Source organism: Plecotus auritus (genome assembly GCF_963455305.1).
Source record: "Plecotus auritus genome assembly, chromosome: 3".
Lineage (NCBI taxonomy): Eukaryota > Metazoa > Chordata > Mammalia > Chiroptera > Vespertilionidae > Plecotus > Plecotus auritus.
In genome coordinates this window covers 19160318-19173844 of record NC_137772.1, presented here as the reverse complement: position 1 = coordinate 19173844, position 13527 = coordinate 19160318, and the positions used below count along the sequence as shown (strand labels likewise).

The 13527-nt window shown below is 35.5% G+C and overlaps 1 protein-coding gene across 1 annotated transcript in view; it reads left to right on the top strand.

Moving 5' to 3' along the window:
* The window catches only part of TEX15 (testis expressed 15, meiosis and synapsis associated), a gene marked incomplete at its 3' end in the record, with an annotated part of 94290 nt that overhangs the window by 70676 nt on the left and 10087 nt on the right, over positions 1-13527 (top strand). Inside the window, exon 8 of the mRNA XM_080659014.1 lies at positions 5293-12581. Coding sequence (XP_080515140.1) covers positions 5293-12581 — 7289 coding nt within the window. The remainder of the gene's footprint in view (positions 1-5292; positions 12582-13527) is intronic.

The window sequence follows — 13527 nt, the reverse complement described above, 5'->3', positions numbered from 1 at the left end:
CCTTATAACAATTTTTTGAATTCTATACCTTGTTAATTGCTTGCCTCCATTTCATTTAGCTCTTTTTCTGGGGATGTCTCCCGTTCTTTTATTTAGGGCCTGTTTCTTTGTCTCCCCATTTGGCTGCCTCTTTTGTTTCTTTGTATGTATTAAGTAGATCTGCTATGCCTCCCAGTTTTGGTAGGGTGGCCTTATGTAGTAAGTGTCATGTGGGACACAGTGGCACAGTCTCCTTGATCCCTTGCTCTGGGTGCTCCAGGAATATCCCTTGTTTGGGTTATGTGGGCTTCTGTTGTAATTGAGTCTTGATTGCTATTGGCTTGTTCATGCATAGAGTAGACCCTCAGGCTGACTATGAGGATCGACCCCAACTATAGTGTATGAACTGCTGTGCAGGTGCTAACCACAGGAAGCAGAATTTGCTTCAGCAGGGTCTGGTGTCTGCCAAGAGCTTCCTTTGGATATGCCACTGGTGAAGGTAATTTGATCTGTTCTGATGTCGTCTGGCCACTTGGGTGTGTTGGTTCTGGGGCCTCTTGGGAGTGACTCTAATGCAGGCCAATGTCAGATGCTTCCTGTGACTGGACCTGGGCAACCTGTTTGGAGTTACAAAGCAATCCACAGTTTGTGGCTACCTCTGCTGCACCTGTTGCATACATGGGAAGGACCAAACTGTGCACCAAGGTAAGCTTTTACCAACACCAGGGCCCAGGGCCAGGTCAGCAAATGTCCCAAGGCACTCCAAGATCCGCCTCTGTTTGCCAGCTCAGTCACTGAAATAGCCTCTGGTGGTATTCAAGTTGCATGAGGTAGATTCTCAGTGAGTCACCAGGTAAGAGCAAGTGATGTTCACCAGACTGATACAGGTTCAAACTCAGTGCCCGTGTTGGGGCTGAGGCCACTCAGAAAATGTCCCAGGGTGTACTTTTTCTAGCTGCCACTCTTTCAGGGGATTCGCTGCAGGCCTTTGTGGTGGGGCGGGGTCTCAGAGTTGTCAGGGTGAGGCCAGCAGAGTTTATTAGGCCCAAACAGACCAAAATTTGGCCAGTACTAAAAATTCTTGTATTTATATCTTGAGTATTAGAACAAGTATTTCAGAAGAATAAATTGTAAAAATGTATTTGCTGGGTATAGATGATTATACATTACATTTTGATAAATACTGTAGATTTACTTTTCCAGAAATTAGTACCAGTTTTTAAACAGTATAAAAGAGTGCTTACATATGCAGAGTATTTATTATCATTCAAAATCCTTACCAATCTAAAAAGTTTTTAAATAGGAATCTTGTTTGCTTAGTGGGGTTGGACATCTTTTCATGTTTGTTGAAACTTTAATCCATGATTTTTTTGAAGGGGTTTATGTACTTTACCCACTTTTCTATTGTTTTCTTTTTGTTAATCTTTTGAAGATTTCCATATACTTCATGTATTCTAACATATTTACAATTATGTATTAAGTTTTATCATTCAGAATACATGTTTTACCAGTTTATTCTTCTGAATTTTATTTGTGCATTTTGGCCTTTTAAAATACTTTGTACGTAATTGACTCCATTTTTTAATTTTTGTTCCTCTGACATACTTTCTATCACAAGGCTATAAAACTACCCCTCCAGGTTTTATTGTAATACTTTTATGGTCTTTATTAATTTATACTGAATTTGATTTTATTTTGATATAAGGAGGTATATAGGAATTTACCCTTTTTTTTACCCTTCCTATAGTTCCCTCTTAAGAAGTACATTTTTATTTGTGGTCATATTTCTACTATAGCTTACTAAACTTAAAAAATATAATCACAAATGACTATAGAATTTAGAAATTTTCAACAAACCAATCTTTAATATATTGTGAAAAACAACCTCATGGTACTTCCCAGTGATATGATTATAATTTTATATATCTCATAAATCTCAGAAGCAATTTCTCATCATTAATTTGTCTTAATAAAGATATTTTATGGTATTACTTAGCTTTGAATGCTCTCTGAACCTTTTACTTGCTAAATATGCACTTTTAAGTTCCTTATTATAAAATTGCATAAAGTTCTTTATGAAATTTTAGGAATATATTTTTATAAATTATAAAGAAAATTTGGTTTTATTTTCTAGGTTTTGTTTACATATATTGTTTGCAGGAATACTTATTTCACTATGCAACAGTGGGTAGCAGTTTGCTTTTGGCTCCTGGGAAAGATTTTGTGGAACTTTTTTTTTTAATCTTCAGCTGAGGATTTGTTCCCACTGATTGAGAGAGAGAGAGAGAGAGAGAGAGAGAGAGAGAGAGAATCAGAGGGAGAATGAATGAATATCATCGATTGGTCGCCTCCTGCATGCACTTTGACCAGGGATCGAACCTGAAACCTAGGTATGTACCTGACCGGGAATTGAACCCAGAATCTTTTGGTGTACTGGACAACACTCCAACCAACTGAGCAACCCAGCTAGGGCTGTGGAACCTTTCTGGTCTCTTATTTCTTATTTCTCCACCTCATTCCCCTTCCCTTTCTGTGTTTTGTTCTCCAGTGGTAGAGGGAAATAAAACAGGCTAACAGTAGATAGAGGGAGACAATGTTGTCTATTAATATGTAGATACTATTAAATCTCTGAATATAGGAAGTTAATATGAGAATACCTGGTCTATGAGCAACATGTTTTTTATTCCTACTTAATTTTTCAATTTCTTAGTATTTGACAGAATCCAAATTTTTTATGGCAGCTACTTTCTTTAGTAAGGTCTAAAGGATAGTTACATGCTCCATCATTTTACTTTATTGACTTGTTACTCATCCTCTTCTCACTCTGCTTTTTCTTCTGAGAACATAGTTTAACCATCAGTAGGTTATTTGAAGAACTTTCAATTAAAGTTGTTTATTTTTTTTTTTACTATGTATATCGTTATTTCAGTACTTATTCTAACATTCCCAGCACTTCAACAGAAAACCCAGGTGGATTATCTTTTATATTTTGCTGACTTTCAGTTAAATCAAAACCATAGCTTTCCAATCTCTTTTATTTTAGTGTTATTTATTTATTTATTTATAATCTTTATTGTTGAAAGTATTAGATATGTCCCCTTTTTTCCCCCATTGACCTCTCCCAGCCTGCCCCATTCCCTAACCCAGGCCATCACTACCCTATTATCTGTGTCCATGGGTTATGCATATATGCATACAAGTTAATTGGTTGATTTCTTCCACCCACCTACCCTCCCCTGCCTTCCCTATGAGGTTTGACAGTCTGTTTGATGCTTTTATGTCCCTGGATCTATTTTTGTTTATCAGTTTATGATGCTCATTAGATTCCACATATGAGTGAGATCATGTGATACTTAGCTTTCTCTGACTGGCTTATTTCACTTAGCATAATGCTCTCCAAGTCCATCCATGCTGTTCCAAATAGTAAGAGTTCTTTCTTTTTTACAGCTGCATAGTATTCCTTTGTATAGATGTACCACAGTTTTTTAATCCATTCATCTGATGGGCACTTAGGCTGTTTCCAAATCTTAGCTATTGTAAATTGTGCTGCTATGAACATAGGGGTGCATATAGTCTTTCTTTATTTTAATAAATCTTTATTGTTTAAATATTACATATGTCCTTTTTTTTCCCTTTTTGCCCCCTCCATCTCCTTGCCCCCCAAAGCCTTCACCACCCTATTTGTGACTATAGGTTAAGCATATATGCATATGAATTCATTGGTTGATCTCTTCTCCCCCTTCACCCTCCCCTGCCTTCCCTCTTGAAGTTTGATAGTCTGTTCGATGTTTGTATGTCTCTGGATCTGTTTTTGTTCATCAGTTTATATTGTTCATTAGAATTCCACACATGAGTAAGATTATGTGATACTTATATTTCTCTGGTAGGCTTATTTTGCTTAGCATAATGCTCTCTATGTCCACCCATGCTATTGCAAATGGTAAGAGGTCTTTCTTTTTTCCAGCTGCATAGTATTCCATTGTACAGATGTACCACAGCTTTTTAGTCCATTCATCTGCTGATGAGCACTTAGGCTGTTTCCAAATCTTAGCTGTTGTAAATTGTGCTGCTATAAACATAGGGGTGCATATATTCTTTCTGATGGGTGTTTCTGAATTCTTGGGACATATTCTTAGAAGTGGAATCACTGGGTCAAATGGTAGTTCCATTTTTTATTTTTTGAGGAAACTCCATACTGTTTTCCACAGAGGCTGTGCCCATCTGCATTCCCACCAGCAGTGTATAAGGATTCCCTTTTCTCCATATCCTCACTAACACTTGATGACAGCCATTCTGACAGGTGTGAGGTGGTAACTCATTGTCGTTTTGATTTGCATCTGTCGGATGGTTAGTGACTTTGAGCATTTTTCATATGCCTTTTGGCCTTCTGTATGTCTACTTTGGAGAAGGGTCTATTTATGTCCTTTACCCATTTTTTAATTTTGGAGATTAACCCCTTATTGGATGTATCATTGGCAAATATATTCTCCTATACAATGGGCTCTCTTGTTATTTTGTTGATCTCTTTTGCTGTGCAGAAGCTTTTTTTTTTTTATGTAGTCTCATTTGTTTATTTTCCCATTAGTTTCCATTGTCCTAGGACAGTGGTCGGCAAACTCATTAGTCAACAGAGTCAAATATCAACAGTACAATGATTGAAATTTCTCTTGAGAGCCAATTTTTTTAAATTTAAACTTCTTCTAACGCCACTTCTTCAAAATAGACTCGCCCAGGCCCTGGTATTTTGTGGAAGAGCCACACTCAAGGGGCCAAAGAGCCGCATGTGGCTCGGTCCTAGGAGATGTATCGGTAAACATATTGCTACGAGAGATGTCTGAGATTTTGCTGCCTATGGTTTCTTCTAAGATTTTTATGGTTTCACATCTTACATTTAAACCTTTTATCCATTTTGAATTTCTTTTTGTGTATGGTGTTAGTTGGTGGTCTAGTTTCATTTTTTTGCACATATCTGTCCAATTTTCTCAATACCATTTATTGAAGAGACTATTTTAACCTCATTGTATGTTCATGCCTCCTTTGTCGAATATTAATTGGGTCCATTTCTGGGTTCTCTGTTCTGTTTCATTGCTCTATATGTCTATTTATGTGCTAGTACCAGGCTATTTTGAGTACAGTGGCTTTGTAGTATAACTTGATATCTGATATTGTGATCCCTCCAACTTTGTTCTTCTTAAGATTGCTATGGCTATTTGGGATCTTTTTTTCTTTTATATAAATTTACTTCTATTTAATAGTTTACTGTAGAAATACTTTTTCTTCCTATGTTTGCTTATTTTCTTTTTATTTTCACAGAAAGAGCATGCTCTCTGAATAACTGTACCGTGGCCAAAAGAATTGGAAAAGGAAAAGATGCTACAATCATCTATGAGCATTTCAGGAAACCTGTGGATACATTTGTTCAGGAAAACTGTCTGTGCGATGCACTAAATTCAGAGATAAATTCTCCCAACTCACATAATTCTAGTTCCTATGAAAATGTACAAGATGGAAACATTTCTGTACTTGAAACATACAATGGACAGATGAAGCACAAGTTAACAGAATGTAAAGATACTTCTGAAGTACATACATATGATTCAGGTCTTTCATTTATTCCCAGTGATACCAGAGAAAGTGTTAATGGTGACCTCTTGTTAAATTTGACATATCTTAAAAATATTTTAAGTGGTCTTCCTGCTGCTTTTCCCCTTCATAACAATATTGGCTCAAGCACAGTTATTACTTCAAAACTCATCAAAGACCCAAGACTTACGAGGAGAGAAAGCATGGAAAAACATAATAGTACAGGTTTAAATGAAAGATTGCCATTGAAGAAGAGTTTAGATTTTGTTAATTCCGAAATAAACCTATCAATGCCAACTAATTCTGCCTCCTCATCTGAAGTCATGCCTGGTGATAATGCTATTCTTACTAATTGCTCCAGACTTCCTTTTGATGATTCACAATCTCAAGCTCATAACATGGGCTCTAAGAATTGTGATTATACAACTCCCAATAAAATTACCATGGCAGGACGATTTCAGGACCAAGGCAATTTTTCCTTCCCAATGTGTTCGTCAAATGTAGTTTCAGAAGTTGAGAACCAAAAACACAGTGAGGAAAAAGCCCAGAGATCCCAACAGAGAAGTAACATCCCACTTTTAATTGAACAAAATAGTGAGGCACATAACTCTTATGAATCAATGAATACTTGTACGAAAGGGTATAACAGAAACCTTTCTCAGGAATTACAGTCTTCTAACTTAAAAACTATATGTCAGACTGGTCACACAACGTCTGCAGATGTTCCATTCCAAAGGAAAGAAGGCATACATGAGTATATACAAAACATCGGAAAGGTGAGAAATTTCACTGGCCATGAAGACAATTACAAACACGTAGAAAATCAAAATTTGTGGAAAGAGATTGATAATTATTATACTAATGGAACAAAAATAAGTCCAGTAGATAATTGCAATTTTTTGCACAAAGAATGCAAAGAGGATGGAAATCTTGATTCTTTTGGGAAAAAATGTGATCAAATGTTAATCACTCAAGTGTCAGAAATATCAAAGTCTTCTATACCCAGCACAAAGAACAAGTATGAGCTAGGCTATCTAGCATTGGAATTACAAAATGCTCTTACTCCAAGAGTGGAAAGCCTTTCACAAAAGCATTCTCAACACTGTTTGGTGAATGAAGATAACATTCATACCGGTTTTGCCACTTCTCAAAAACTAATGGAACTGGAATTGAAAAAGACAAATCAAAACTGTATTAGCAATATAACTGATGCTTTCCAGGAAGCAAAAGACATTCCTCGGGCCAAAGAACTGCCAATAGATACAGTTATTTCATCTCATGACATTAAAATAGCTCATGACAATTCACATTGCAGCATAACTAAAGAACATACATGTGTCCATAGGAAAAATGAAAGTGATCCAGTGTCATTGGAAAACATTCAAAGAGACTGTAAAGAAACTTCTCAATTAGGCAATAAAGGTCAAGATTATACTCTGTTCTCTAATGCACAGTTGAATAATGATATACACCTGAATGACTTCAGAGAACAAAGAGATCATGATAAAGAAAGCCAAACTGAGGCTAACAAGGACAACACTGCTTCATCTACAGAAAACAACACAGAAAATATATGTGGAGATGAGAAGCTGGGTTTTCACACAAATAAAAATTTTATTAATATAGATGAAAAGCGGAAGAATAAAAATTACAATAATGTAGAAATTCTGAGTTCTGAAGAATTTTCTACTTTGTATTTGACTTCGGGGGGAAAATATGTACCAACAGAAACTACATTATTGGAAACTGAAGATACTATCACTGCCATAAAACAAAAAGATACGCAAAATACCATAAGGAGTGTGGAACATTTCACTTCCATATACCCCAAAATCTCAGATTCTTCAATGCAAAAATCCTCAAATGCTGCAATACAGACAGATAATGCAATGGTGCCCACATTAGACACAAATCATGAAGACCACCAAAGACACAAGTTTACAGAAATTTGTTCTGAGAGTCCAGCTTTGGGATTATTAGTAAAGCATAGGGTTTCTGATTGTGAAATGGGTCTGGATAAAGACAAATTACACAACTCATTTGATCAATCAATAAGTGACAACTTAGTTCTTCAAAATTTCGAATTGGAAAGTGAAATTGAAGTAGAATCAGAACAGTGTAATGATGCTTTTCTATCTCAACAAGATATTCATAGCCATGAAAGTATACTGTATGATGAATTTGGGATCTCATATGAGACTCTGAAGTCTCGTATCGATTGGGAAGGTCTATTAGGAAGCAATAATGGGGAGAATGAAGTTTTGAAAAGCACCACAAAAAGGGAGCATAGTGATCAGCCTCACTCTGATTCGTCCTCTACACAAGAAAATGAAGCAGAGCTCTTCCCAATTTTACTTCCAGATCTACAAGTTACATTTACTAATACAATTATGCCAAGATTTAGTTCCACTGTTGAGTCCCTTGCATTGAAAGATACGTTTTGCAAATATATAACTGAAGCCACCAAATCAGAAATATGTGAGGAGGAAGGGAAAGTTCCGGGATTAGAAATTTATTCCCAGTGTTCTGGTGAAAATTCAGATTACCCATGTGAAGATGAATTTGGTAATAAAAGGCAAGAATCAGGACTAGTGAGTAAATCTGAAATCTCACTTTCTTTTGACTTAAATCATAATAAACTCATGAATCACACATCTGAAGAACAAAACAGTGGACCTTTGCTTACTGAACTTTCAAATGTCACAACAATAAATAAAGAAAGCAGATGTTTCCTTACAAAGTCAAAAACTGATTGTAATGATAACAGAAGTAAAAAGGACACAGAATCAAGAATTAGCAAACGAAAGCCACACACAACTTTTAGGGACCAGAATGTACAGTATCATGAAATTTGTGAGAAGAAGAGGAAGTTAACTAATCAAAACTCATCTGAATGCTTTTCTTCCTTATCCAGAGGACGAATCAAAACCTTTTCACAGTCAGAAAAACACATTAGGAGTGTCCTGGATATTCTAAATAGTGAAGTATCTTTATGCAAAAGCAAATGCCTTTCCAAAAAACTCGACAGAGCTCTTCTTTACTTAAAAAAAGCTCATAGAAGAGTTAACACGTCTTTGGAGCTTATAGCTAAAGTGGGAGAAACTTCAAGAAAGGGCCCATTACCCAAATCTTATTCAATAATATGCAATAATTTTTGGGAAATTTGTGACCTTCAAGGTTATAGTTCTTTTGCTGAAAGAAGATATTATTCCACTAAGCATTTTTTCTCAAAAAGAAAATATGACAAACCAGGAGAGAAAAGAGCTTTGGGATTTGAAGTTGACAAATCATTAACTCATGTATCAAAATACCAGTCTTATGGAACAAGTGGAGAGAGAATCACAAAGTGTTTTTCTAAGAAAAATGTGGCCAACAGTGTCTCCAGAAGCCACACCACTATTCACGTGAGAGAATTTTGTGATCAAGAATATCCTGAATCACAGTTAACTCTGTGCTCCACATCCCAAAGTACAAGTCAGTCAGCTTATGACAATACCTGTATGAGAAATCCAAGATCATCAGAACTTCAATCCTTTTCTGGGAAATTGGGGTGTCTGTTATCCTCAGACTGCCCGGATGAAAAACTCACTAAAAAAGAAAACCAGATTGGCATAAAATCTTTATCTAACATTAATAAATATAGAAAGCCTGAGAAGCATTTAGCACATAATACTAAAGATGCAATAAAAGGAACTGCTGAGGCTAATGAAATAATAAATGAAACTAATTCAGTATCTTTAAGTTGCATAAAAGAAAACAATGTACGTTTTAGCTCAGACAAAAATTATGATGCAACTTGCATAGCTCACACAAAGGTGAAAACTGACATAGTTATTTCGGTCTTAGAATCAAATGTGAAGCACTTTTTGAATGTTGATAACTACAAACCAGATAACCTTATTTTATCTGGTTATAAAAGAAACCGGGCAGTAAATTTTCTAGAAAAATGGACATCTCCTACTGAAAGCTCCAAACCAAATACTATTACAGGAAATGTCCTTATGGACCCATTAAATCAAAGTCTGACAATAAGCAAAAAGTGTAATAGCATTTCTCAGTTGTTATCAAGTGTTCCAGTGGCACATAATGAGGAAGAATCTTCAACACCTTATTTGGATAAACAAAGGACTTTTGCTGTTGATTCTTTTGCAAGGTCCACCAATGTACCACACTGTCAGCAAGAATGTGGTGGAAAGGAGCTTCTAAAGACAGAACAATGCTTTCCAAGTAATTGTATCCCTATAGATGTGAACGAAACAAACGTTACTGAGAATTCTGAGTTGGATCTCATACCAGTAACTGAAGAAAGTAAAAGTTACGGGGAAAATATAATGAAGAGACCTTTTTCCAGTGATAGTTCTCTGCTCTTAAAAGATGATTTAAAGGGTTCTTCCAAAATAGGTATTTCAAAGAAAGACATTCCGGACAGAAAAATGTGGCAAGTTAAACAAACCGAAAAAGCACAAGATTCAGTTCACACAAAAAGTATGACTAAAGGATCAACTGTTAGGAATGAATACAAGACTAAGATTTTAGAAGAATACCCCTATTTAAGTGAGAAAACAATTAAAAATAACTTGACTGATCCTCATCTAAGCATTAAAAATACGAGTGAGGCAATTTCTTTGAATAACACAATTTCTAACCAGCTTAACGAAAGAGAAAAAGGGGGCGTTAAAGTTAATGACTCTCAGTTTGATTCTACCGCACAACCGAACATTTTAGGAATGAATCACATGCCTGTTTTACATGCTCACTCTGAAACCTCCAAAGTCACCACTCCACAGAAGAAGCCTACATCATACATGAATCAATTAGAAGAAAAACATTGCTCAGTTAATCATTCAGATCTTCCAGCTAGGCTAGCTCAAATTTTAAGGAGGGCAGATGAAGCATCATCTTTGCAGAGTCTACAGGAAGAAACTAAGATTTGTCAAAGTATTCTCCCTTTATTTGTTGAAGCTTTTGAAAGAAAGCAAGAATGTTCACTTGAGCAAATCTTGATTTCAAGAGAATTGTTGGTAGAAAAAAACCTGTGGAATAATTGCAAACAGAAGTTAAAACCATGTGCTGTTGACTCCTTGGTAGAACTCCAAATGATGATGGAAACTATTCAATTCATTGAAAACAAAAAAAGGCTCTTAGGAGGTGAACCGACATTCCGAAGCTTGCTTTGGTATGATGAGACATTGTACAGTGAGCTGCTTGGCAGGCCACGAGGATTTCAACAACAATCCAATTTCTACCCTGCTTTTCAAGGAAGGCTAAAATATAATGCGTTCTGTGAGTTGCAGAACTATCACGATCAATTAATTGACTTATTAGAAGACACCAAAAAGGAAAATTCCTACTATGCATTCTTAAAATGCAAACGACAGGTTAATGAGTGTGAAGCAATCTTGAGGCACTGTTCTGATTGCTTTGACTTTTCTCTTTCTGTTCCATTTACCTGTGGAGTTAACTTCGGAGATAGTTTAGGAGACCTAGAAACCTTAAGAAAAAGTACTTTAGAGCTGGTCAGTATGTATGGGGACTCTCCTAAAGTTGATTCTCATCTAGGAAAACGAGACCATTTGTGGATTATCATTGAAATGATCTCCTCAAAAGTTAATTTTATCAAGAGCAATGAGGCAGTAGGTATTAATATATCTCTTCATGGTCTGGAACATATCTTTTTCGATGCTGCGAAAAGCCTTGTTTGGAAAGAGAAGAGACAATCTATCAGCAAAAAACGCTCAGGACAGAAAAATAAAGAAACACTACTCAAGATGAATCAATCTTCTTTTTCTAAATTGCAAAAGATATATGAAACATTGTCTAAAGAATTAGGCAGTGAAGAAATTTCCAATATTGGGCTTGAGGAGAATACTATGGTGGCTTCCAGAAAGTCAGATGACCTAATAAACAAAGCAACAGTTAGCATAGAAAACTCTAAGTTTAACAGTACTTTGCTTTCACATCCAGATATCTGTTGTATTAATGAAATATTGGATCAAACTGAATTTGCAGACTTTAAAAAATTACAGGAACTCACTTTGAGATGTACCAATCACTTAGAAACTTTAAAAAAGTATTTTCAGACGCTGCAAGACGATAACAGAGAGAATATTTTTATCACAGAAGAAAACGTTTTGGATGTGGTCGAAAACCACAGCAGTGAGGCTATAATTTTAAAACCTGCAGCCACTGAAACCTATATTGAAATAGCCATGCTCTCAGAAACAGTTCACTTTCTTAAAAACTCAATGGCAAAGAAACTAGATAAACAACGGTTTCGAGGTATGCTTTGGTTTGATTTGTCACTTCTTCCTGAGCTGGTTCACTGCCAAGAAAAAATGGCTTCTTTTTCATTTCTTAAAGATAACTCAACAGATTGCCTTTGGAAAGTTATAGAGACTGCTATTTCTGAACTTAAGGAAGATCTAGATGTTATCGACAAACATGATGAAGCTGTTAATCGCTCATACGCTCTTCATTTATTCTCAAGAGAACTTAAAGAACTTTCAGAAGTTAAAAAACTTCTAAAGAAGTCTGAGTATTCTGTTTCCACGTATATTGACTTTGTGCCATGTGTAGCATCCATAAATTATGGAAGCACTGTGGCAGAGTTAGAACATAACTACAATCAGTTTTCTACACTGCTCAAAAGTATATTGGCTGCCCCACAGAAAGATTTAGGGAAAATGGCCCATATCGTGAAAGTCATGAAAACTATTGAACATATGAAGATAATATGTGCTAAGAATGCTGAATTAACCATTTCCTTTATCCTGTGCCAAATGCTGCATAATAGACAGAAGACTTTCCAACAGAAGAGAGGAGAAAAAATGAATGTTCATGTAAAACCTAGGAAGAATATCAATAAATCTAGTACTTGTACAAAGGTACCCTCAATTTCAGAGTGCCTAATGAAAAATGGTTCAAATTCTTCTAAAAAACGACCTATCACTGTAGACAAATGTCAAGATTCTCAGGAACAAGAGAAAAATACTACTGTTTCCAGTTGTAAAAAACAAAAGGTAACATGTTTTAAAACAAAACCTATGTAGTAGTATTTTTTTAGAACAAATCTAATCTTTAAGCAAATAAGTAGTTAGCAGAATTGTAAAAATTGAGAATGATTTAAATATTGTCTTGCAAAATGAATTTATTAAAGCATTGGATTCAATAATTTCTATTACCTATAAAATATAAATGATTGTGTATATGAGACATACCTAACAAATGTCTTTTAAATGAACAAATTAAATAAATTATTTAACTTAGAAAACATTTCTTGAAAGGATGTGAATTTTAATCACTTCTTAAGGGAAAGTGCAATATTACAAACGTGAGGTAAGTGAGTGACCAAGTATTTATTGAGTAGCTTCTATATAGCAAGGCTAATAGTTAATGTATTGAATATTAAAAACTGGCTAATGGAGCCTGTGTTTCTGAACATTATTCACATGGAGAAATAGGACAGATATTTTTAAAATATGTTTTATTTACTTCAGAGAGAGGAAAGAAGAGAGAGAGAGAAACATCAGTGTGAAAGAGAAAACATTGATTGGTTGACTCCTGCATGCCTCCTACTGGGGATTAAGCACGCAACCAGGGCATGTGCCCCGAAGGTGACCTTTTGGTACACGGGATGACACTCAACCAACCGAGTCACACTGGCCAGGGCAGGGAAGATATTTTTAAATAGATGATTATGAAGATATAGAAGTCCTACATAAACATATTTCATTTAACAAATTTTACACAGCACTTTTTGTGTGCTTGGCACTGTTATAATATTGTACAAATATTAACTTTTTATTATTCACAGAAGCCTTAGGTAGGCACTATAACTTTATTATTTAAAGGTAAGGAAACTGAGGCCTAGAAAAGTTAAATAACTTTCCCAATGTCACAGTTATTATTAAATGGGAGAGCACAGATGTAAAACCAGGCAGTCTATACTAACAAGTGGCCCTATTT